This window comes from Argiope bruennichi, chromosome 10 (genome assembly GCF_947563725.1).
Source record: "Argiope bruennichi chromosome 10, qqArgBrue1.1, whole genome shotgun sequence".
Lineage (NCBI taxonomy): Eukaryota > Metazoa > Arthropoda > Arachnida > Araneae > Araneidae > Argiope > Argiope bruennichi.
This window is the reverse complement of record NC_079160.1, coordinates 119688300-119713920: the sequence shown is the minus strand read 5'-3', so window position 1 is coordinate 119713920 and position 25621 is coordinate 119688300. Positions and strand designations below refer to the sequence as shown.

Sequence of the window (25621 nt, the reverse complement as noted above, 5' to 3'; positions counted from 1 at the left end):
TTGTGCATTCCGTATTGGTAATAAACAAATCAGAAATATGATATTCCGGGAGAAGAAGCTAGTTACCAAAGGCAGATAGTTGTTTTATAAAATGCATTTTTAAAATTAAGTTATATGACATTAGTTTCAAATTGAAAAGGACATTTTCAGATTTATTTATTGAGGTAATTACATACGTCTTGTGAGATGATGCAATCCAGTAATTGACTAAGGGCTGAGTCATATCTTGATTGACTTCATTGTGTTGCTCGTCCCATACGTCGTTTTGCTTTGAAAAGAGGAAATCTATAAACTAAAAAATAGAATGTTTTTCTATATTATTTACAAGATTTTAGTATGCTAAGATCAAATATTACAAATTTTCTAAAGGGAATTTAAAAAGAAGGAAGGTGAAACACACACACATCAGAGTTAAAGGATCATCTATCAGCCAAAATAGCCACTTCTTTATCTAGCTTTTAATAGGTGTACTTTTCCAATATATATACATGCAGTAACCTATTTAGTTCCGCTTAGATGATATTTACTCAGATATATGTAAAACTATCTAATGGTCCATAATCTAATGAGCAAAGTAGCTCAGTATTTGTTGTTAAATTAAAGAAGAATTTCATAAAAACCTTTTTAATATAATATCTTATTGCTGAAAAATTTATGAATAACTTTAAAACTAAATAATATACCAGTTTTAAAAAAATAAATAAGAATATGAAAAGAAAATTTCATGATTCACCAAATTTAGTGAACGAAAAAAATTTATGTTTTAATGTTTTTTGTAACAAACCTCGGAGACAGTAAAAAATGGTTCTTGGATATTTCTGGCTGGATCTTGAAAATATTCCCTCATGAGCTGGCTAACTTTTTGTTCATCTGTAGCATCATGATCCTGTAATAAATAATTGCATCATAAATAGATTCTTTGCAACTGCATATATTTTACTCTGGTTCTTTTTTTCACAATATAATGATTGAAAAAGACAATTTACATAACATCATTTTTAAGTGCGGAATAAATTGACTTATTATTGTTTTTCTCTCAAGAATGCTTTTTGAATGAAATTTAGTTTATAGATTTTGCACCGAATTTGCAGTTTTCTATCAAATTTTGGAGAAATTAAAGAAAGTTTGAATCATTTTTGAAAGTTTGAATCATTAAAGAAAGTTTGAATCATTAAAGAAAGTTTGAATCATTAAAGAAAGTTTGAATCAAAGAATTTCTATCAAATTCTGGAAGAAATCCATTTAAAGAAAGTTTGTCTATCCTATTATTCGAGTACAAGCGTGACCTCCGAGAAACAAGGCCTGCTGGCTCTACGAGCCGCTCCTGCATGAGTCATCGCTGCTAGTCGATCGAGAAGCCGTTTAACAATCGTCACTCTGCACTTTTTCTGCGCGAAGTGAACGCCGACTGGCGTTTATAAGCCTTCATTTTTTTTCTATTTTTATATTTATTTCGTGATCCAAGATGGTGTTATATTGAAATGAATGAAACGCAAAAGCAAGTTTGGGATACAAATTATTGAAGGTAAGTGTATTTCTTTTATAATCCTCAATATAAACTTAAAGTGTTATTGAATCTGTTACTGTTAAGCCTATTTGTTCATCACGTTCTGTTTTAACTACAGATTATAATTACGATTTAGTTTTTCAATATTACTTGTTCTCTCAATGATGTAGCGTTGATTACGAATGAAATTAATGAAATAAGAATAAATACCTGTAATCTATTTATACAAACTCTCTATTTCTTTATGTCAAAAATCGAATCAATTTTTAGACTATCATTTGTTTATCTATGATAGTCCTGTCAAGCTTCTTACTTATTCGATTCTTATTCATAATTTTGGTATAAAATTTCTGTTTAAATAATCTCTTTATTAAATTTTTTCATCAATTAATCTCAAGCTTATCTTTTATTTACTATTTAGTTGCTTACAATTTATAAAGTTGCATCCATTATCTCTTAAGTATTTTTAATCATGATAGTGAGTTTTATTTTTAAAGTGACAATGTATATTAATATCACTATGAATATCTATAAACAAAGAAATTTATATTATTTTATTTGAACTTTTATTTTAATTAAATCATTTATTTTTTGGTAAATAATCTTTACCTTTTCTAAAAACAGAGAGAGAGAGAGAGAGAGAGAGAAATTGCTGCATGCAATTCCAAGAAAAAATTTTACCATTACAAAGAATTCTAAGATTAGCACATATTAGCATTGATAATTAATACGTTTTAATATTTTGAAATAGTTTCAATTATTTTTAGGTGTAAAATATTATAATGTGTTAGTTACAGTCTTAATTTTTGTAAAAAAAATTAATGTCATTCTGATTTAATTAAAATTTATTTAAGATGCATTAATTTTAGTTCAATCTAGCTTCACTATTTTGTTAATGTAAAATAGAGGCCACTCAGATTTATTTTTTATAAAATAAAGCATGAAAATAACTGATTTTTAAGCAGTAGTTTAAAACATTTTTAGAATTTAAAAAAAAATTTCCTCTTGATTTGTAGGTTTATAAATATAAAAAGTTATTCTACATGATAGCGATTTTTTTTCTTTTTCTTTCAGGTATGTGAAAGACATTTTAAAGATGGTGAAGTGTTTTAAAGAACTACTTTCTACGATGAAAATACTGGGAAAACTATATGCTCCTCTGAAGAAGCCCAGGCTGAAAGAAAATGATGTGCCAAGTATTTTTCCTGGCTGCCCAACATATTTGTCATCATCAACATCCTCAATTCGAGAGAGTCCTTCAAAAAAGAGGCAACGATTATAACAAGTCCAAATTGAACGTTCCATTACTGAAAACTTAAATTCCAAACAGAACTATGACAGCAAAACTGCATTTACTAATTTTAATGAATTAAAAATGTATTAAAGGCCATACCTTTTCTTCCTTTTGGACTATTATTGAAAAGAATGAAAATATGTTATTCATCTACCTATCTGTTAATGATGGCATTCCTACCATAACATATGCTGTAAGTATTAATATTGATCTATTTTTAAATGCATCATTTATGGGAGAAAGGATTTTGAAACACGAGCCATTCCCATTACCAATTAAAGTTAATAATATAAATCAAATATTTGATATTCTTGGTTATTATGAAAAGGATCCCTGTGATAGATTATCAAGTTCATTGAATGTCAAAATTAATATTATTGAATTTATTATCAAAAATTCAGAAGATGTATTTACTGACAAATGTAAATTTTTCTTTGATTTTTTTTTTGAGTAATTAATCTGCTGAAGTGTAAACCTGAACTCCTTTTTTATATAGTACCTTTAATGAACCTTTTTTATATAGTACCTATTTCATATAGTAATGAACCTTTTTTATATAGTACATATTTCATATAGTAATGAACCTTTTTTATATCGTACATATTTCATATAGTAATGAACCTTTTTTATATAGTACCTATTTCATATAGTAATGAACTTTTTTTATGTAGTACTTATTTCATATAGTAATGAACCTTTTTTATATAATACAAAAAAATAATTGATTATTAATCACATTTTAATAATATTTCTATTTTGTATATGTATGAGTTCTGAATAATTGTATTTTTTTTCTTGCTATTATGTTGAAATAAATTAATGTTTATTGATATATTTCTATTTTGTATATATGTATTCTAAATAATAGTATTTTTTTATATAGTGCATAAAAATAATGGTTTATTAATCACATTTTAATAGTATTTCTATTTTGTATATGTACGAGTTCTGAATAATTGTATTTTTTTTCCTTGCTATTATGTTGAAATAAATAAATGTTTACTAATATGTGTCTTCATCTGGTTCATATTTTATAATTTCTTAATTCATTCATATTTATTAATTAAATATGTTATTTCTTTATACAAGTACAGCTCATAGATTTGCTATATTTTTTTTTAAACAAACATTTCTAGTAAAAAATTTTAAATCCAATATTTATATAAAGCATGAAAAATGAATGAATAATCTCATTATGTTACTAATCAAATTTTTTGTTTACAGAAATTTTATTTCCTACATATAAATATTTTACAATTAGTTAGCTTCCTTTTTTAAAAAATAAAATTTCTGAGAACTAAAAAGTTTTCATTTCAAAGAAAATTTAATGTAAACATCTATTTTACACAAACGCATAACAAATAATTCGTAAATAAACAATTATTATGCACCTATTTAATAATTCGGTGAATGTGTTTTTAATAACGAAAGTTGTTAAGAAAATGTGATATTTAATATCGAAAATTCTCAAACCGTCATTTAAATGTCAATTTTTTAAATACAAAGTAATATTTTTTAATTAATATCTATGCAATTATTTGATAATTTAGAGATTTGACGAAAACTGTCGAGGAAGCATAACGCTATACATCGCAAGTTACGCGTTATGTTAATCTCCGTCCTTCTCGGCGCATCCGCCTAGCTGTGATGACTCATTACAACAGCCAGCAGGCCTTATCTCTCGGAGGTCATGGTACAAGTGAACTCGATAGCTATAAAACAAAGAGAGCTAGATAGAAATAATTTGGTACTCAGATTTAACGTCTAATCAAATTTGAAATCTAATCAATCAAATGTTTAACCACCTATCTATTTCTACTTTCTAAGCTGTAAAAGCGATAATATAATGACTTAAATAAATGAAATTTTATTTATGATTTTGTGACTACAACTGCAGTTTAATGTCAAATTTTTGTTTAAGTTGGTCAGAAAAAAGGTGTTTGAAAGACAAATTAGATTTTTCGGTAAAAGTGTATATAATGCATATTAAGGGTTTATAATCCTCCCCTCCAAAAAATATTCTTCGAAAAGGAGCGCATGCTATATTTACCTAGTTTAAAGAACCTATCCACTTCACATTGTGAACAAAACTGCATTTTTACAAGTATCAATTACAACAAAGAGGTACTTTTCAATATACGAAATCTAAATTGATATGTTAATCAACTGTAAAATTTTTGTGCAATTCCAGCTGTTATAAGAGGATAATTTAGAATTTTCGTCGGTAACGAAGGCAAAAGTGATAGCCTAATTTTTCAAGTTTGCTGTGAGATTTTCGTAGAAAAACAGTTGTTACTTATGGCGCTTGCCATAGACAAGCCCGAAGTCAGCAATTTAAGCCGAATTTGTGCAGTAGTTTCTGAGGCCCTTGAGCACCCGAAGGCAGAAGTCTGACTTCTAGCTCAGCCCTTACTCACACACTTCTAGTACAACCCCTTTTTACAGAGGAGGGGGGAGGGCTCTTTCATACTCCTCACAGAAAGAACACAGGGAAAAGAGCAACCATGCCCGAACCAAGACGCGAACTCGGGAAGTCCAGACCACGGCGAAGACGCGCTACCCCTAGGCCAGGACGCCGGCCGTAGAAAAACAGTGCTAACATTTTAATAAATATGCATTTTTTCATCAATAAAGTTTTAAGAAAACTTTAAAAATATGACTCAGTATTTGTCTCATTAGTATCAATTTATATGTTTGAATCGCTTATTAAAGTTCAAACACAATTTTGTATATTGTATTATAAAATATGCAAAATTTATGTTTATTTGAATTAAATTTAATCCGTTTAAAATAAATAAGTCTTCAAACCCACAATAAATAAAATAATCCCGCAAATTCATGTCTCTTTGCCACTGATTTTAAAGCTTAGAAAATGTTGCACAAGAAGATTTAAATACTTGATGAAAATTTCGTACTTTTTGCTGCTTTATCAAAAAATTTCGGAACCATTTCAAAGTGATTCTAGGTTTATCTTTTGTATGTTCTCCATCAAATACCTAAAAAAAACACATCAATAATGATATAAAGCAACGACGAGAATGAATTAAAATAATACATGTTTCAGTTTATTTCAATTTATTAAATATACAAGTGAAAGTGCTTGTGTAGTATCGCAAGTATATTGGTGAAGTTTGTCGACTTTTTTCTTGGAAAATAAATTCGAATTTTGCAATTTATTTAAGGTTTGGGACAGGTTTGCGATAATACATAAATACTTATATAAGACAACTGATGATAAAAAGAAGTAATAAAATTCTCTATTCTTCTAAATAAACAAATATGGAACACAAAATGTAAGAGATCTATCATGTCTGAAACATCGTAACATTGAAAAGTTTTAAACTTTATTTGTACATTTTATTTCTCAATTTCTCAAATTTATTCTTAACTAGATAGCAGCAATAAACTGTATCAAAAGAATGAATTTACTATTATCTTAATAGGTGTTTGTATCAATTATGTTATTGGAGTATTAAAAAGTGTTTTTAATTTGAAAATATTTCGGAAAATTTATTTAAATTGGAGAAAAAATTATATTGAAATAAAACTGACATGGTTGAAGAATCAAATTTTTTTTTCATTATAAAGATACGTAAAAATAATTGTGGGAGGGGGGATATTCTTTGAAGTTATAAATGAAAAAAATGTAAAGTAATAAATAATAATTATAACTTTTAAAAAGTTAAAACTTCTTATAATAAAATATTTTAATCAAAAAAAAAAACTTGCTAAAAGTTAAACTAAGAAGACCATTCCTAAGTGGACATTTATTATGAAACCAACTATATGCCAAATTTGATAGTTCTTCATCCAACTGATATATAAAGGGTGTAGCCGAATTCGACCGACAAATTCAGAGGGGTAATAGTAGACATCAGGAGAATAAAGAATCACCATATAACATAGGGTCCCAAATGACGTTTAATTGGTGAAAATCGCAAAAATAGAGAGAGTCGAAGAACTGTTGGAAACTGTAAAATATTAATAAAAAAATAACAAATGGTGTTTAAACTGCGAATCTTTTTAAGTGAAAGCAAATTCTTAAAACTTTTTTTTCATGCAGTAAACATGCCCATTTGATGATCCAGGGGGTCGTAAATGACTGAAAGCGAAAAAACAAGTTTAGAACCCTTAACTGCAAAAATGTTAAAACTTGAAGAAAAATAAAAGCTTGAAAATATAAGGAATTTTATAGTCTATAATTTGATATAAGCGTGTAGTGTGAGAACTGTGGAGTTTTTAAGATATTCAAGAAAAACTAAAATGGGAACCAGAAAACATCGCTGCAACATCAGTACCAAAGTTTGCAGAGGCGTTATCAAATTGGAAAGTCAGACTCAGAGCAAGGATAGTGGGCATTAAGTAAAAGAAAAATTGCCAGAAAACATAGAGTCGCAGGTAACGTTTTTCAATGAAAATCACAAATCGGATGGAGTTCGCACGCTGGATGCTTGATACACACAGAAACCACTTTTCTGCTAGAGTTTTATTCTCAGATGAAGCGTGCTTTACGAGATAAAGTGTTTTCAACACTCACAATGCAAATATTTGGTCATTCGAAACCCCCACAAATAACTTTCTCGTCGAATTTACAATACAAGTTAGATATTAACATATGGGCAGAGTCTTCTATTTGGACCTGCCCGAACGCCTCAGCGGCAAAAAATATCTTGTTTTCTTTCAACACGTTCCTCCGGATTTACTGCAGGGAACACCAAATATTTGGTTAATGCATGATGGAGCACCAGCATATTTTAGTTACATTCGTGAAATCTGACTCGTTGTTTGCGAATGAAGTATAACCACCATCAAGTCGACAATGTTCATTAATAAATACTTTTTCGCTGCTTTTATTTTTCTCGAACGCATGAAAAATTTACATATTTTAAGTAATATACGCATGGAAAACTTACATATTCAAGCCTCCTCATATTACATAGGAGAAGGCTTCTTCTCAATTACCTTGTTCCTAATCGTCGCTTTCATAGGGCCATTCTCTTCGCCAGACTCATTGTCTTTACGACGTCTGTTTTTGCGATTTTCACTGAATAAGCGTTAACTGCGACCCTATGTTTACTGGTAATTTTTCTACTGGTACTTTTCTTCTGGTAATTAATCTACTTAATGCCCATTATCCTTGCTCTGAGTCTGTCTTTGAATTTTACAACGTTCTCTGCAACATCGGTATTGATGTTGTAGCGATGTTCTCTGGTTCCCATTTTAGTTTTTCTTGAATATCCTTAAAACTCCCCAGTTCTCACACTATGCGCTTATATCAAATTATAGACTATAAAATTCCTTATTTTCAAACTTTTATTTTTCTTCAAGTTTTAAATTTTTTTCAAATATAGGTTCTAAACTACTTTTCCGTTTTCAATCATTTACGACCCTCTAGATCATCAAATCCGCATGTTACCAGCATGAAAAAAAAAAAAAACTTTTAAGAATGTGCTTTCACTTAAAAAAAAATTCATAGTTTAAACACCATTTGTAAAAAGGAGATACGTATAATTTTCTGATATTAATAATTTGTTCTTAAAAAAAATTCGTATTTTTTATTATTAGATCTTTGTATGTAGGAATTTTTAGATATTGAAATGCGAAATATGGACATTGTTTGAAACTCTATAAACTAAATATTAGCTGCGAAGTATACAATTGCACATATTTTTAAAGCCCGTGGATTTGAATATTCACTCTTTTAAAATAATGATTTTTATAAGTTTGCATTCAGTCTGTAATTTTCTGCATACAAAATGAAATCAAAATTCTTCAGAGTTCTCTAAAAGGTAAAATGTTGATTCAAGAATTACCAAATGCTATTCGTAGTTATTTCTAGGGTAAAAAAGAAAGTAAATGAGGTATTTTCAAAGTTTTAACTCTCTTTTATATTTATTGTTGATAAAAATTGTAAAACTTTTCGTGATTAACTCAGAGCATAATGCTGTAAAAACATTAACTGTTTTAAAGTAAGTAATTAATTAAGTAAGTGTCAAGCATACATATTTTATTTCAAATTTTGTTTTATTTTTTACAATTTCACAAAATATTTTTAAGCATATTTCACAAAACTTATTGCAGAATTGTCTTATTGCTGAATTTGTAAGTGTGGTTGCTGCGACATTATTAAATACGTTTTTTTTGTGTGTGTGCAGTAAGAGTAAATTTTTAAAAGTATATAAAGAAAAATTAATTTAGCCGAAACATTTTCAGACAATGAAGCTTCGAAAAAAAAAATTTAGAATCTTCTTTATTTTATTTCAAACTTATGAATAAGAAAATCGATCTTAAGTGCATGATTAAGAAATGTAAAGTTTTTCTTATAAATAACTAAACATATATCATATCTAAAAGTTCAACAGAACGTAAGAATTAAATTTAAATAAAAGGTGACAGTTATTTTACCTGGTCAGCATGAATTGAATCATGATAAAAAGAAGCAAAGATTTCGGAATCAATTTCTGTCATTCTTGTGATGATATTATCCTGAAGTCAAATGGAAGATAAAAAAAAGCACTAAACAAGTACAACAAACGATGAAATTTTGATAATTTAAAATAAAGTTGATAGTGAAATCAAAAAGCAGCAATTAAACAAAATTGGTAATTATTTTACCTGCTCATCACGAATTAACTTATGATAAAATGAAGCAAAGTCTTCATATCCAATTTCACCATCAACATCCTACAACAAAAAAACACTATTAATGTTTTAAATCTCTACAACATGAATATGATACATGAAAATATGATCACAAACATAATAATATGATGAAACCTTTTTATTCGTTTGAAATTACTCTGAGAATATTGCATAAAGAAATCAAAAATCTATAAATTATCTTTAAAAGTAAATCATGTATATACAAACGAATTATTTTTACACAGGAATACCTAGTCATAAAAAAGCAACACAGGATCAATAGATGAATTATTGTAACAGTACAGTAACGAAAAACGCAGCTTATTAATTATTAAAAGAAAGATGTTACAGAATATATTCTCCAGAACGTAACTAGAGGATCATTTCCTCCAAAATATCAGATAAGCTTTCTAGCTGAGCCTTGTTATCAATAAGGCTCGGTCGAGAAACGCGACAGTCAAAGCCTGATTGTACTGTTTTTCATATGTCGATAAATAGCCCGTTGTGACAGCAACTTAACTAAAATCTCAGGAGATAAATTGTACTATATTACAGAATATGACTCGAGGATCACTTACTTCATCAATATCCGCTTGGTTATATTGTTGAGTTTTATTGACAATAAGTATGGACCAAGGAACGCGTCAATAAAAGCACTAATGCTGAAATGCATTGCACTTTATTTTTACACTATGTCGATAAATGGATCGTTGTGACAACAGCATTTCTAAAATCTCTGCTGACAAACTGCAGCAAGTTATAGAACAGACTCGATGATCACTTCCTCCATCAATATCCGATTGTTTCTCTTGTTCAGCCTTGTTGAGAGTACGTATGAGTCACGCATCACGATATTGGCCTAAATGATGTTATTTAAGTGCATTATGTTGTTTTTTTTATCTCGTGAATGCATCAATAGATTTTTGTTACAATTACATAGTAATAGAAATAGCAGGAGACTAGATGTTACAGAACCGTACATTGCAAAGAATGTTTTTCAGAAAATAATTCTTTTATCAAGTTTTCCAATAATATGTGATTAGTTTTCTCACTGAATCTTCTTGTAAGTAAATAAAAGTTGAGTAAAACAAGGCCCTTCGAGGCATTGATGCTAACTTGCATTATATTATATTATTACCCCAAGTATTTTCAAACACACTCAAATATTGGCTATGTCTTATTTACCAAATTAACCGTGCAAAATATAGATTCTTTTTTGAACAAGCCCTGGACGGAAAATTGGTATGCGTTACAAATTGTTACTTCACTGTCAGAGCAACTCCTTTATAATGATGTATAGCTTTTGTAGTAACACAAATTTACAAAAAATAAATGAATTCTCTGTGTATGTCTGACCTACTTTTAAAGTTTGTGCAAGAGCTATTGATTCACCCAGTACATTTTAAATATTACAAGATATTAAATGTAATAAACAATTTACTTCACTCTAATACATCTAAACCACATACCTGTAAAAGTTCTTGAAGCCTATTAGTGGTCATCTTCACATTTATCTTCGTTAAAAACATTTCCAAATCTTTAATAGTTATTCTAAATAAAAGTAGATAAGATGGTTTACAATCTTAAACCGTGTGTAAAGATAAAGAATACAAATTTTTCTAGTCAATAATTCTTGCAAAAAAATAATAGTAACAAGCACAAACAAAATAATTCTTCAATTGAATTTGATTTCCGATTTCAAATGTTTTTTGAGAAAACACTCAATAACAAAATAGATTTTCATTGAGGAGATTCTTTTGTTATTATTTCTTTTGATTATTTATCATAGATTTATACATCAGAAAAATTGTTATATTTAAGTACTTTATAACAAAACAATATGATTATTTAGTATGTATCAAAAATTTAAGCCGAACTATAATTTTAAAATTAAAAGTTCATTTTATAGTTAATAAAACGTTTATATATATAAAAATTTGAAATTTTCAAGATCATTTTAAGCAAATTATTTAATTATCTTTTAAACTCTGGTCTTAACAATCGGTTCTAAAAAACAGAAGAAAAAAATCCTTCCTTCAAAAAAATAATAATAATAAGCACAAGATTGATTTAATGCAAGTTAACGAAATCGTACAAGCAGTAACGACATTGAAAACGAGAAACTATTCGTAAAAAAGTCATAGAATCAAGGTATTTGAAAAATGGTCCGCGTGCCATTTTTGAAATCACAACAGAAGAATTTCGATATAATCGTACCAAACAGTAGCTGCTATTTGGTGATAATTTACTGAATATAAAATCCTGCAATGATTTAAAAAAAAAATGGAATTTTAAAAGACGTGATGATGATTATCTTTTTGCGTATTCTGAAAAAAAAAAAGAAAAAAAATCCTAGGCGCATAGTCAGTAGATGACGCTCAGATGGTTCACGGATGATATGGAAGCGATTTGTTTCTAAGGTAAGTGATTCCTAGTTTTCTTCTATGACCAATAAAAATTTGAACTATTCAAAGAGATATTTATAGATCGATTTAGTGAAATTTTTGATAGCAAACATTGGATTTTTAAGAATTATAATTCTTTAGTCTGTGCTTTCAGATCAATGTCATATAAGTTTAAATCCAAAATGATATTAGTTTTGAAATGGTCAGCTCTAAGGGTTGATTTGAACTCTGCGAAGAACGTTTCGGGTATATTCATATGTACGGTGGTGTTTCTTATGGCACTTGCCATTTGGACATGCCCGCGGTAACGAAGACAGCGATTTAAGCCGATAGGGTGCGTCTCCTTTTTTTAAGTAGCGCCGTCTAGGGTCAAGAGTACGACTTAGCTACACACACGTCACAACCCTTATTACGGGGCGGACTTCATTCAAGTATTTCATTCACTCATCCACAGATCGTAATTTAGAACTGAATCAGAGAACGATCACCCTTCATTCAGTTCCCCCAGTGGTATTGCTCTCGACATGGAGGGCTTCGTGACCACGACAGATTTATTCGTGCGCCAGCCACCCACACATGAGGAGTCTTCGGCCGGCGGAGTTCGAAATCGCAACCCAAGAGATGCGAATTCAATACCCTAATAAACAGCCTATCCCGGCTCCATTCATATGTATGATTTATCGAAATCTAAGGAGTATTTTTCAATTGTAGAATACAAGTAAGGCCGTTGAAAATGCGTTTTAAGATATAACCAAGCATATGAGCTGAAATAATACAGAAGTACTTTAGTGGAATTCTATGCATTTCAACTAATCCCATCTACAGGAACAATAATTAAATACTAATTTTCTATTTATAATTGATTGTGTCTCGTGTGCATAAATTTAAGATTTTGCATTTTTGCTTGGCTCACTGATTAAATATAAATTTAAGACATAACTGTACTAAAAATAGATTCTAAAATTACATATTATATATATATATATATATATATATATATATATATATATATATATATATATATATATATATAGATATATATATATATATATATATATATATATATATATATATATATATATATATATATATATATATATATATATATATATATATATATATATATATGCAGGGTGTCCTGAATTATACTAATGATTTTCAAAAAATGTATAACGGGAAAACTGTTAAGGTTAAAAAACAATTCTTGTAGCAAATTCATGTGAAAGGATATAAATTTTTCCTGCCACAGTTTTTGGTTTCAGTTTAAAAAGTTGTTGATAGATGGTGCCTGCAAGTCCCTTTTATCATTCTTCTCGCATGCAAATCATCAGAATAAACAACCTCAGATGGGATAACTGTTTCAACATGAAAATGAATGTTATGTGACTGGAGAAGCAGTAAAGGGTTAAACAGCAGGTTACGTAGGAAAATTTTTGAAATGTATTCGTTGGAGGACGGCATTTTTCTAATATTGTAATTCTACCGATTTGGGGGAGAATACTACTGCAGCAAGAAGAAGCATTAAATGTAAAATATGAGTCACTAAAAGTCCACAGTCGAATACAATAAAGCAATTATTTCAGAAATTCTGATGAACAGATAGTGCTAAGGATGAGGAAGTCAAAACTGTTGGACGACACCATTCGGCTATTACACCAGCGAAAATATTGCGCTGTGATTGGTTATTAAAAGATTTTTAAAAAAATGTGATGTGATTTTCAAATTATTTCCTTATTTACATTTTTATTGTCAACTGCGTCATCGACAACTCTTTGAACTAAACCTAAAAACTGTTGGAGGAAAAATGTGTGCCTATCACATGAATTTACTGCAGGAATTGTTTTCCTTAAACTTATCCGCTTTCCTGTTATGCATATTTGAAAATCATCAGTCAGTATATAATTTTAGTTATATACAAATCATTTTGTTAATTACTATTTATAACAACTGTTTAAAATGCATACACTCCTCTTGATTTCTCCATCCTATAAAATTCTTTACGGAGCCATCTTCCAACTAAAATGGAATGGGGTGCATTGGCACTCTCTGCTGCAAGCTGGCGAATATCTTTAACCAACATTTCGCATTCTTCCTCTTTTGCTATAGAATCAAAAGTAAAAATGCACATTAATCACCATATGTGAATGAGAGATACATGTCATATGTCTATTATTAAAGATTCATTCAACTAGTCACAGAATCTGCAGAATAAGTACGCTGACAAAAGAAACTGCAACGAGATAGCAATAAATTAACTTTGCTTTTAAGGCATACAGTACCAAAATTTAATAAAAAATCTGAATTCATTTCAAAATATTTAGACAGATAAATATAATTTAATTCATTTTAATTGGTTGAATCATTTGAGAAGGGGGGGGGTAGAACTTGAATAGCAACCACCTTCTTGTGATGCTTTCAGGACCATTTCATAAAAAAATTATGAAATCAGGAAATGGTTGCAAAATAAATATATAATCATGAATATTAAAGAATTATTCAGAAAAATGGATTTTTATAAACTTAATTGCCACTGTTTCAAAGTAAATTTTTAAAATTCAATTTTTCCTCTAAATTTTAAAACTTTTGAATTTTTGTGCAAACTTACAATGTAGTGTATGGTTGATAAATATAATTTTTCTAGTACCAGGCAACTAAAAGGAAGCACACAAAATATTTTATAAGCAAGAAAAACACAGTTTGTATGATGGAAAGACATAGTTAAATTTTGGTGTTTTTGTTATTATTTTCCTTGGCCTGTAGACACTTTAAACGAACTTAAAATTAAAGGTATATTTTTTCAATACTTTTCTGTAGATCACTATGCATTCATGCAACTTTTGGACCCCATTATAATTCGATACTCAAAAACTTTAGCGCCTTATTGTATAATCATTCACAAATTTAAAAATTGTATTGGAAAAAAAATTATTCATTCATCACTTTGAATTTCAAACAAAAATAAAATCGCAAAATGCTTCAGCAAATTGACTAAATACAAATTAAATTCTGTATTAAAGCTCTACCAAAGGCACAATTGATCTCAAACTTTTTAAACAAATAATTCCATATATTTTAGCATTCTATATCTATTATAATGACATTGCACTAAAACTATGATATTTCCACAAAATGATTCATCATAAAACTGAGTTCAAAATACTTTTTTTGCTTCTGGTCCTATCTATAAATGATTAGTATTTTTAAACCACTTAGAGAACATCTCAAAAAGTTAATTTATGTGCTTTTAAATTTTATTTCATTTATTCTTGCGCAATTTAGTAAAATATGGCAAATTGTTTTCACGATAATTTGAGTATTTATCTAACCAATATATACAGTACACTCCCGATTATCCGCGGAATTGGGTGGCGCGGCCGCCGCGGATAACAAAAATCGCGGATAATCCGAAAAAAGCTAAAAACGGGTATAGCAAAAAAGAAAACAGTCATTCCAACTTTGAAAAATCGTTTTATGTACAATAAAACGTAAAATAAACAGCAGGAAATGTTTAACTAACGCTTAATATTTTAGTATATCACTCAAAACTAACCTAAAATGCACTTTGTTAATGAAAACAGAAAAGTGCTTTGTACTTACGAGAGGCGTCAAGGATGCACAGAAAAATTAATACATATGTACTGTTTCAATACTGTAATGTATTATGTAATTACAAAAGCATAACTGTAAAACTGCACCTTTTTAAAAAAATCAGTCAAAAAAAAAAAGATAAAAACTTTGCGCGGCAGTCGCGGATAATCCGCACCGCGGATAACCCGCCCGCGGATAATCGGGAGTCTACTGTATATATATATTTAAAAGAGAAGACAGAATAAAAATATGAAAACTTACCGATGCCTGACAAAGAATTCAAAATAAAAGAATTGCCGTAGAGTATAACAAAGCATTCCTCATTTCGAAATTTTCGAGTTTCTTCAGGCCATACTTCAAAGGCTTTCGAGTTCTTCCCAATCCGAACTTCCTTTACTTCCCGTAAGTCAACTAGGAAGCAAAAGTAAATAAATTTATTACAGAGTAAAACTTTTAAAGCTAAAAATATTTTATAACGGCATAAGATTTTAATATATAATAACATATCAGTTTCAGTATCACTATTTAGTATCACAATTTTTTAGCAATTTTATTACGCATTTGACCAAAACATCAATTTAAAAATATCCAAAGCAAACTTTTTGAATTATAATCTTTTTTTGTCAGTTTAATCACAAAGTTTTCTGATTTCACAGAAAAATGTAGAAATAATCAATTTTACAAAACCCATTTCAGCCTGTTCATAAAAAAAGATTGGTTGTTGCGGCAAGCAAGCAAGCAAACAATTCTGTATAGTTACTTTTAGCTTGAGTGGCATCACCTTGTTTTGTTGTTATTCTAAAACTACTTATATGCTTGTACGTCTACTTATTGTGAAGAATAAATATATGTTTTACTAACGCCGTCGTCTTCTAATATATGGTGCTGAAAACTCTATTTGAATCAAGACCGCGAATTTATACTTGCTGCTTTTACGAAATATCGGCAAGTAAACTTTCTTACTTATATATATATATTTCGGATTTCTACAGTTGCGAACGCCGGATAAAACTTTAAACAAATTGGCGCAACTCAAGCAAAAACGGAAAACTATTCGCGGAAACATTACTCTTTTTTCTGTTGAAATAAATAACCTTAAAGATGATTTTTCAATTGAAGATGTGGAATATACTTGTAATCGTTTAACTACTACTTTAAATGAAATGAAAATAACGGATAATGAAATACAGAATTTACTTTCTTATGAAGAATACGAAAACGATATTTTACAATGTGAAAGCTATAACGATAATGCTGAACTCGCGATTTTTAAAGCCAAAATAATAATAATAATAATAATAATTTAAAATAAATTATCGTCAATTACGAATAACTTTACTGATTTGGCTATTAATAACAATAATTTGGCGATGAATTTAAACCCTTGCATTACAACGGCTGTTATTCAATCGTATATTGTAAAACTGCCTACAATTAAACTAGAACCGTTTAACGGCGATGTAGAACAGTAGCAAAGTTTTTGGAAACAATTTCGGCCTTCCATAGATAATAATCCAAATCTTTCAGTAATTGATAAACATGTTTTTTAAGTGGCTATTTACAAAATGAACCAAAACGATTGGCCAATGGTATAAGCATTATTGGCGATACATATGAAACTATTAAAAAACTCCTTCTGGACAAATATGGCGACAAAAACAGAATCATTCAAGCTCATTTGGACTTTTTAGAAAATTTGACGCCAATTCAAAATCCATCGCCGACATCACTAAACGAAGTTTTTATTGAGTGTAATAGAAGATTACAAGCTCTACGTGCCTTGGGAGAAGATGTTAATGCTTATGGCCGAATTTTAACTCCTAACATTTTACGAGCATTTCCGGATGACATTTGCCGCCGTTGGATTATTTTTACAAAACGACAGAAAATTTCGGAAGGTACATAACAAAATGAATACAATTTCTCTCGGAAAAGGTAGAAGGCGCACTTACAACTCTGAAAATTAGAGGTGAGCAGTCTGTTCACTATGATTTTAAACCTTTCACTACTAACTTATATGTTAATTCCAAGAACATTACGCCAATTAAAAAACGTTCTCCATTTTGTGCTTTCTGTGATACTAATGGACACTGGCCGCAAGACTGAAACATTGTAACTGATATAGATACTCGTAAGCAAAAATTAAAAAATAGTAATCTTGTTTTTTTATGCACAAACCGTGGCCATAACGTAAATAATTGCCCCCGGAAAGACAAAGCCCGTTGCTATAAATGCAAAAAAGGCATCATATTTTCATCTGTAAAACTGTAACTGAGAATCCAAATTTAACTAACATTCCAGTTACTTCTAATAATGACGTTGATATTATAACTCCCAAATTTACTCATCTGCAAACTGCCCGAATATATGCAATTGGCCCAACTGGTTAGAAAAAGGTAACGCGGTGTCTCTTAGACGGTGGGAATCAGTCTAGCTTCATTCATCCTAGTTTGATCGACTTTCTGCAACTGGAAATCACTCTCTCAGAAAAACTGAACCTTCAAGCATTCGAATCCATTTCAAGAAACACTAAATAAGACGTAAAATGAAATTTATCTTGTCAAGCATTTCGAACAACTCAAAAATAAATATACAAGCATTTGAAAGTTCAAATACTTATGCCTTTCATCCATCTACTCCACAACCTGTCTTTTCTTTTGCTCATAGTCAGAAGTTGAAACTTGCTGATCCATCAGACAGTTTAAATGACTTACCTATAGAAATTCTGATAGGTGCTGATTTTTATTGGACTATAATACATACTAAATCTCCTATTAGACTTTCTGCAACTCATGTGTACGGTATTTGGATGGATTATTTCCAGCAACTGTTAGTTCACTACTATAGCATATTCTTCTGTTTCTTCAGTTCACAACATTAGCGCAGAAACTTTGGTACGTGGTCTGGACGATTACGTGAGACGATTTTGGGACTTGAAAACACTTGGCATTAAAACTACGCAAGATAAAGAGATGACTATTCGTAATTCTGGAATTTTAAGTGATTTTCCCAATTTATTCTGCAAAGTTGATGGCCGTCGTGTGTAAAGTTGCCAAGGAAACCATAGGTGATTCTTTCATCGAATAATTGCGAAATAGCCCTTAAACGATTTCAAATCTCCGTAACAAACTCTTTACTCATTCAGATTTAAGAAATATTTATACAGAACAAATACAAAATCATATCGATAACCAACATGTTGAACTTGACAAGTCCTTGCAATGAATCAAAACTATTTTACCTGACTCATCATATAGTGAAAAAACAAAAGAATGACGAAAAGAAATGGCGAATCGTATTTGACGCTTCTTCCTCATACGCCAGGATATCCTTCCTTAAATGATGCTCTTGAGCAGAGTCCTAATTTGCTTCCAGAAATATATGCAACATTGTTACGATTTCGACTTCACAAATTCGCAATCACGAGAGACGGACGTCAAGCATTCTTGCAACTTATTTTGGCTGAAGAGGATAGAAACTGTATTAGGTTCCTGTGGTTTAGGACAGAAAAGGATGCAAACGGAAAAATACACTTGCGAAATGAAATACTTGCTTATCATTTTTCACGTTTACCTTATGGATTGATTTCTAGTCCCTTTTTGCTTTCTGCCACTCTTCATGAATTAGCTAATATGCACTCTAATTCCTACCCTATTGCAGCTAAGCACCTGGAGAATAATATTTTCATGGACGACTTTGTTATGGGAGTAGATACGTAGATACTGCTGAACAAGCAACAACTCTTTACCAAAAAATGCAAGATTTAATGGCACAGATAAGTTTACCTTTGGTTAAATGGAGTACAAACTTCAAGAGCCTACAGGCTATTTGGGAACTAAAGCATATCATCTTTAAATGTAATACGCAAGTTATTAGGAATTAACTGTAATACCAAGGGTGACGTATTTCATACAGGCATAAACTAAAATGTTTATCAGTTTGCTGTTCCTGCAACAAAACGTTTACTTCTTAAAATTGTATCAATGTTGTATGATCCTTTAGGCCTCTATGCACCAGCAATAATAGTTGGAAAAATTCATTTTCAAACCACGTGGCACATGGGAGTTCAATGGGACGAAATTCTTCCTCCATGCATTGCCGTAAGCTTTAACAGATGGGTATCTGAAATATCCTCTTTAAACAAGATTCGTATTCCTCGCTGGATTGGAATTTCTGCTACTTCACATGAGTATCCATGTCTTTTGCGATGCTTTGGAAAAGGCCTATGGTGCCGCATTATAAATTTGTTTCACTGAGCTTAACGAAACGAAGGTTCGACTAGTTTGCAGTCGCAACAGACTTTCTTCCCTTAAAAAGGTGACACTTCCACGGTTGTAACTTTTGGCAGCCTTTCTAGGAGCTCGTTTATTTCACTATTTTTGCAAAGAAACTGAATTTAAATAATCAAACATCTACACTTTGGAGTGATTCAACTATCGTATTAAGTTGGATAAGAAATGATCCTAATCGATGGAAAACATTCCTATGTAACCGAGTCACTGAAATTCTGCAATACACTTTTCCAGCGCAGTGGCGACATTGCCCAGGAACACAGAACCCAGCAGATCATCTTTCTCGTGGAGTATTCCCAACAGAATTACCAAATCTAGAAATTTGGTGGAACGGCCCACGTTGGTTAGTGCAAATTTCAGACGCCTGGCCAGACCAAAACATTTTGACAAACGAAGAAAAATTATTAATGGATAGAGAAACTCGTCAAGTACAGACCCAAACATTGTGTACATCAACTATCCAAACTTTAATCGATATATCCCTCTTCAGTTCATACATAAAACTCTTGAGATTAACAACTTGTATTTATCGCTTTCTGCACAACTGTATAAATCTCGACAACATTTTACTTCAGAATTAACAACTGATAAGCTGAATAAGGCAAGAAACTATTGTATTTCAGTTGTACAAAAACAGTTTTTCTGTAGAAATGAACGCACTAGAGCATAATCGTTCCTTACCTAAATCCTCAAAAATTTCCGTTTTCGCCCATTTCTAAAAGATGACATTTTACGACTTGGTTGTAGGCTACAATTAGCACGGATATCAGTTGAACAAAGACATCCAATACTACTTGAAGGATCTCATTATCTTGTGCACTTGTTGATTAGCCACACGCACATTCGTCTACATCATTTGAGTGTTCGTGTAGTTCTTTCAGAATTACGCTCCGAGTTTTGGATACTCCGTGGTCGTCAAGCCATCTAGTGAGTAATTAAAACTTGCTTACCGTGCAAACTGTCCCATGCTTTAAGTTCTAATGAAATGGAAGCCCCTCCTCCTGTTGACAGACTTACTCCTTGTATACCTTTCGATACAAATGGAATAGACTTTGCAGGCCCAGTTTATATTAGGACCTTTAAACATTTATATACAGCTTACTTCACGCTATTTACATATTCTACTAATAGAGCCTTGAATATCTAACTTGTTTCTGACCTTTCTGTAGACATATTTCTTTTGGCCTTGCTAAGATTTTTCAGTAGAAGAGGACTTTCATATACTATATACAGTGACAATGCCATTACCTTCCATACCGCAAACAAAGAATTCATTTTCCTTTAGAATACATTGACTTCAGAGAAAGTGCAGCAATTCTATGCTCACAATGGTATAAAGTGGAAGTTTAGTGCACCACGAGACGCTTGATGGGAAGGATGATGGGAGCGATTAATAAGTCTAACCAAACGATGCCTTCGAAAATCCCTTGGTCACTCATTACCAGATGAGGAAGTTTTAACTACGGTATTAGTGGGAATAGAAGCCTCACTCAACAGTAGACCCTTGATTTATGAGCGTGGTGAGAATGATACAGAGGAAGCTTTGACCCCAGCTCATTTCCTAACTGGTCGAAAGTTGACCACTCTCCCATCCGGACCTGAGTCTAGAAATAACAAGCGCACAAATATTTACAGACAACAGCAAAACCTACTGGATGCATTTTGGGAAAGATGGTCCAAAAAAATATCTTTTGGAGTTACGTACATATCATCAAGTACGAAATGTAAACCAATCACCACGAGTACGAGTAGGAGACTTGGTGCTATTACAAGAAGATTTACGACCACGACAAACGTGGAAGAAAGCTCTCGTGGTGAAATTAATCGATGGTCGGGACGGAAGAATTCGAATCTGCATCCTTCGTGTCAAAGGAAAGGAGATTACCCTTACAATTCAACTGGTCATACCTCTGGAGGTTGACCAGGGTGGGGAGGATGTTGTGGCAAGCAAGCAAGCAAACAATTTTGTATAGTTACTTTTAGCTAGAGTAGCATCACCTTGTTTTGTTGTTATTCTAAAACTACCTATATGCTTGTACGTCTACTTATTGTGAAGAATAAATATATGTCATACTAACGACGTCGTCTTTAATATATCTAATATATATAATATTCTAATAGATTTATATATATTATTAATATATATTAATATATTTAATATTTAATATATCTAAAGGTCCCTGGTTGGTTCCCGGGTTTCGGCACCATATATTAAAGACGACGGCATTAGTATGACATATATTTATTCTTCACAATAAGTAGACGTACAAGCATATAAGTAGTTTTAGAATAATTACAAAATAAGGTGATGCCACTCAAGCTAAAAGTAACTATACAGAATTGTTTGCTTGCTTGCTTGCTGTAACATCAGAAACAAAAGAAAAATGTATTACAAAATTTTACAAAACCCATTTCAACCTGTTCATAAAAAAAAGCATTGTAGTATATGGGAGCCCTTATGGGACACTAAAAAAACATATAAAAATTCACGAAAGTCATATGAAATGTTAAAAAACACTTCATTTTTAAGCCACAAAATCTTAAAAATGCAGGAATTTTTGTTTTTCAAACTTTTTTGTTTTTGTTTTTAGGGGCCCAAAAATGAGGTATTTTTTGACATTTCATATGACTTTTGTGAATTTTTATAATGTGTTTTAGTGTTCTATAAGAGTTCCCATATACTACTAGCATTTTTTATTACTTAATATTCTTCGAAGAAATGTTTTACTTTCTTTTTGTAAAAACGTTAAGGAGCAGCTCTACAACATACATGTTTTGATATGACGCCGGTGTATTGAAATGCGATTGTTTTGAATTTAGTTTTAATGAGAAAGAAAAGGTTATTTATTTTAATTTTTTGACTAACATGACAGATTAATTTTATTCTCGGCGATATAAATTAGGTATTAAACTCTTTGGTTAATTTACATAATTCATTAAATACTGTTTTCACTAAGTATATTGCTATGTCAGCAAAAATTACTTTAAAATAGGTTGTTGTTGTTGTTGCTAATCTCCATGGTCCGACTTAGTCAGACCAAATCCAAAAATCCGTTGACAAGAAGAAAGTCAAAAACGAGGAAGGGAGAAGAATAAATTTCTCCCCAATGAAATCCTAAACAGTCCAGGATATGTTCAGCAGAGGCCTGATGCTGGCAGCATTTCGGGCAAAGAGGGTAAAACTTTTCACCCTGAGAAAAGAAAAGACATTTAAGGTGGCCACTGGCAAGGCGCGACAGGTAAGTGTTGGTTTTTCTATCACAAGGAAGATTTAAGGATTGGTCCGGCTTATTGGCTCTATACCAATCATGAGTAGGGGGAACCATCCAATTCTTCTTATTTAGGAATTTCGCCTGAGACTTTAAAATATAATATAATTAAGATGAAGTAATGAAATAATCACATAAGCCTCATTTAAAACTATTATAAAATGCTGAAATAACATATTGATACGTAAATTTATAATGTAATACACATTATTGATATACAAATTTATATTCTATGTGCGAGAATTATTCAGTTTCCAAATTTAGCAATCGCTTCTCTATCAAAATAAAACAGATACATCAAAATCTACAATGCACATAAATATCAGATAAAACTAAATCACAATTCTTTTATATTACAAAAAAAATATGAAAAATAAATAAATAAATGGTATTTTATGGCCTCTTTGCACCACTTTATAGGAAAGAGGCTTGGTAGAGGTAGGAAAAGATACAGTCCAAATATAATCAAAGCTGAAATTTTCCATCCAATATTTCTTAAAATATAAGATGAAACGTTGTAGTTATTGGTTAACACTCAAAATTTGATATTTGAATGATATTATATGCCTTGCTAAATAATCACAAGGCTAAATAAACGAGAATCCAAATATAATATAAACAAAAATAAAACCTTTTCAAATTAAATACAAAAGCATTCTTTAGTCCATTTAACACTTGAATTAAGCATAAATTAAATTTACTGTTATTTGTAAATTTGAGTTTGTTTAGATCTGACAAATTATTAGTAAATTGGGTAGCATTATCAAAAAACATAATTATTTCCCATAACGTTTTCAATAAAGCTGGAAAAACTGGAATTGTGAAGACAATTTCGCAATCTAATGATTACATGCAAAGTGTGCATTTTAAAAATGTATTGGAAATAAAAGTATTGAAGACAGTTTTTTTAAAGAAATAGTCTTAAAGCAAAGAAGAAGTTCTAGAAATACATAAAACCTTTTTTAATTTCCCCCCTTTCAATTAGAAAAATAAATAACACGTAGACATTTAAACAGATATTTAAATGTTTTGTAGAAACCTAAGCAACAAAAATATTTTTTTAAACACAGTTTTACTAATAAAATTTTATTCAAATCGTTGTATAATGGTAGTAAAAGATTTTACAGAGATTTTTATAAGTTGACCAAAGTATAAATGGTTTTACGGAGTAATATGTTCATTACTTACATAATTGTATTACTTTTTGTTTTATTATAATAATTTATAATTCACTCTATAATTCAAATAATTTATAATTTATTATTATATAGTTTTAAGATATTACTTTCTGTTTTACTATAATAATTCATAAATCACACTATAATTAAAAAATAATTTATATTTATTATAATAATTCATAATTCAAATAAATATTTAAAACAATAAAAATTAAAAATTTAGCACTTTAGGGAATATTTCAAAATTATATACTCTTAACACATATTGACAAAAACATTTTAAATGTTTACTGTCTGCAAACATAAAAATGCCCTCTTCGGTTCAATAACTTCAGTATGAAAATTTATGAAAAAAATTATGAGACAAAAGAAATAATATTCATAGATTTGGTATTGCCGTATATATATCCTTAGGTATATATAATGAAAAGTATTCATCATAATATAAATCACATTTAACAAATCACTTAAGATTTAATTTAAGAAATCTAGCAAAATGACAGTCATAAACTCAAACAAATAAGAAATTAAAATATTATTCTGTTCATTTAAATTTTCAATATCTAAAATTTATTTAGTACTAATCCATTTTTAAATAACATCTGTTTTCAAGCTAATAAAGAAATAATTTAACTTCCATATGGAAAAAAGACAGGTTTGTTTAAAACAATTTTGCTTACTTAATTAAATATAATGAATCTACAATACTAAATAGACCATAGAAACGATGAAAATTAAATTTAACTCATAAAATAAGTAATAAAAACCTGGCAAAATAAAATGAAATAGATGATGCAAATAAAAGGAAATTATTTTAACGAACAGTAAAGAATATTATTCTATTTTAAGCAAACTGGGCAACAACAGCATTCCACTTTAAATGAATCTAATCTTCAAACTTCTGAACACAATTAAATTGAGAAAAACAGTCTAATTCAAGAAAATTAAATTTGTTATTATAAATTTAGTAAATGAAAACTCACTGGCATTTTCAAGAATACTGCAACCGTCAACCTTTTTGAACAGAAGTATTTGATGTGTTTCTAGCTTTAGGCAAAATGTCACTCTTTCGGGTCTTCTGTTTCGACACACTTTTAACAAACCAATGCCTTTTTCAAACGTTCCGTGTATTTTCTCATTTTCTGACATTGTTATGGTGATAGATTTGAAATAATTCGCATTTGAAGTCAATTAATTGCCTTTATATTTCTATTTATAAACTTTCTATGACAGCACTGTCTTTTCAGATAAGTGCGAATAGAATAAGTTACAAAGGATATGACGTTATGTAAAAGTATTTCAGCGGAACACATGCGTGAATGATTCGTCGAACGACGGGAAAAAAGAGAGATTAAAATAATACTTCCGGAAAATATTTCCAACTTCATCAAAAATCGGAAGTTTCATGGTTTTTGAAAAAAAATCGATATGGCAAATTCATCCTCT

General features: G+C 30.1%; 1 protein-coding gene across 1 annotated transcript in view; it reads right to left on the bottom strand.

Annotated features, from left to right (window-relative positions):
- Positions 1-25366, bottom strand: part of LOC129987760 (1-phosphatidylinositol 4,5-bisphosphate phosphodiesterase gamma-1-like) — a 73231-nt gene extending 47865 nt beyond the window's left edge. Inside the window, exons 1-9 of the mRNA XM_056095700.1 lie at positions 25159-25366; positions 15698-15847; positions 13813-13948; positions 10913-10994; positions 9417-9485; positions 9207-9287; positions 5717-5797; positions 785-886; positions 177-292 (exon numbers count right to left, since the gene is read on the bottom strand). Coding sequence (XP_055951675.1) covers positions 177-292; positions 785-886; positions 5717-5797; positions 9207-9287; positions 9417-9485; positions 10913-10994; positions 13813-13948; positions 15698-15847; positions 25159-25324 — 983 coding nt within the window. The 5' untranslated portion in view covers positions 25325-25366. The remainder of the gene's footprint in view (positions 1-176; positions 293-784; positions 887-5716; positions 5798-9206; positions 9288-9416; positions 9486-10912; positions 10995-13812; positions 13949-15697; positions 15848-25158) is intronic.
- Positions 25367-25621: the final 255 nt, after the last annotated feature.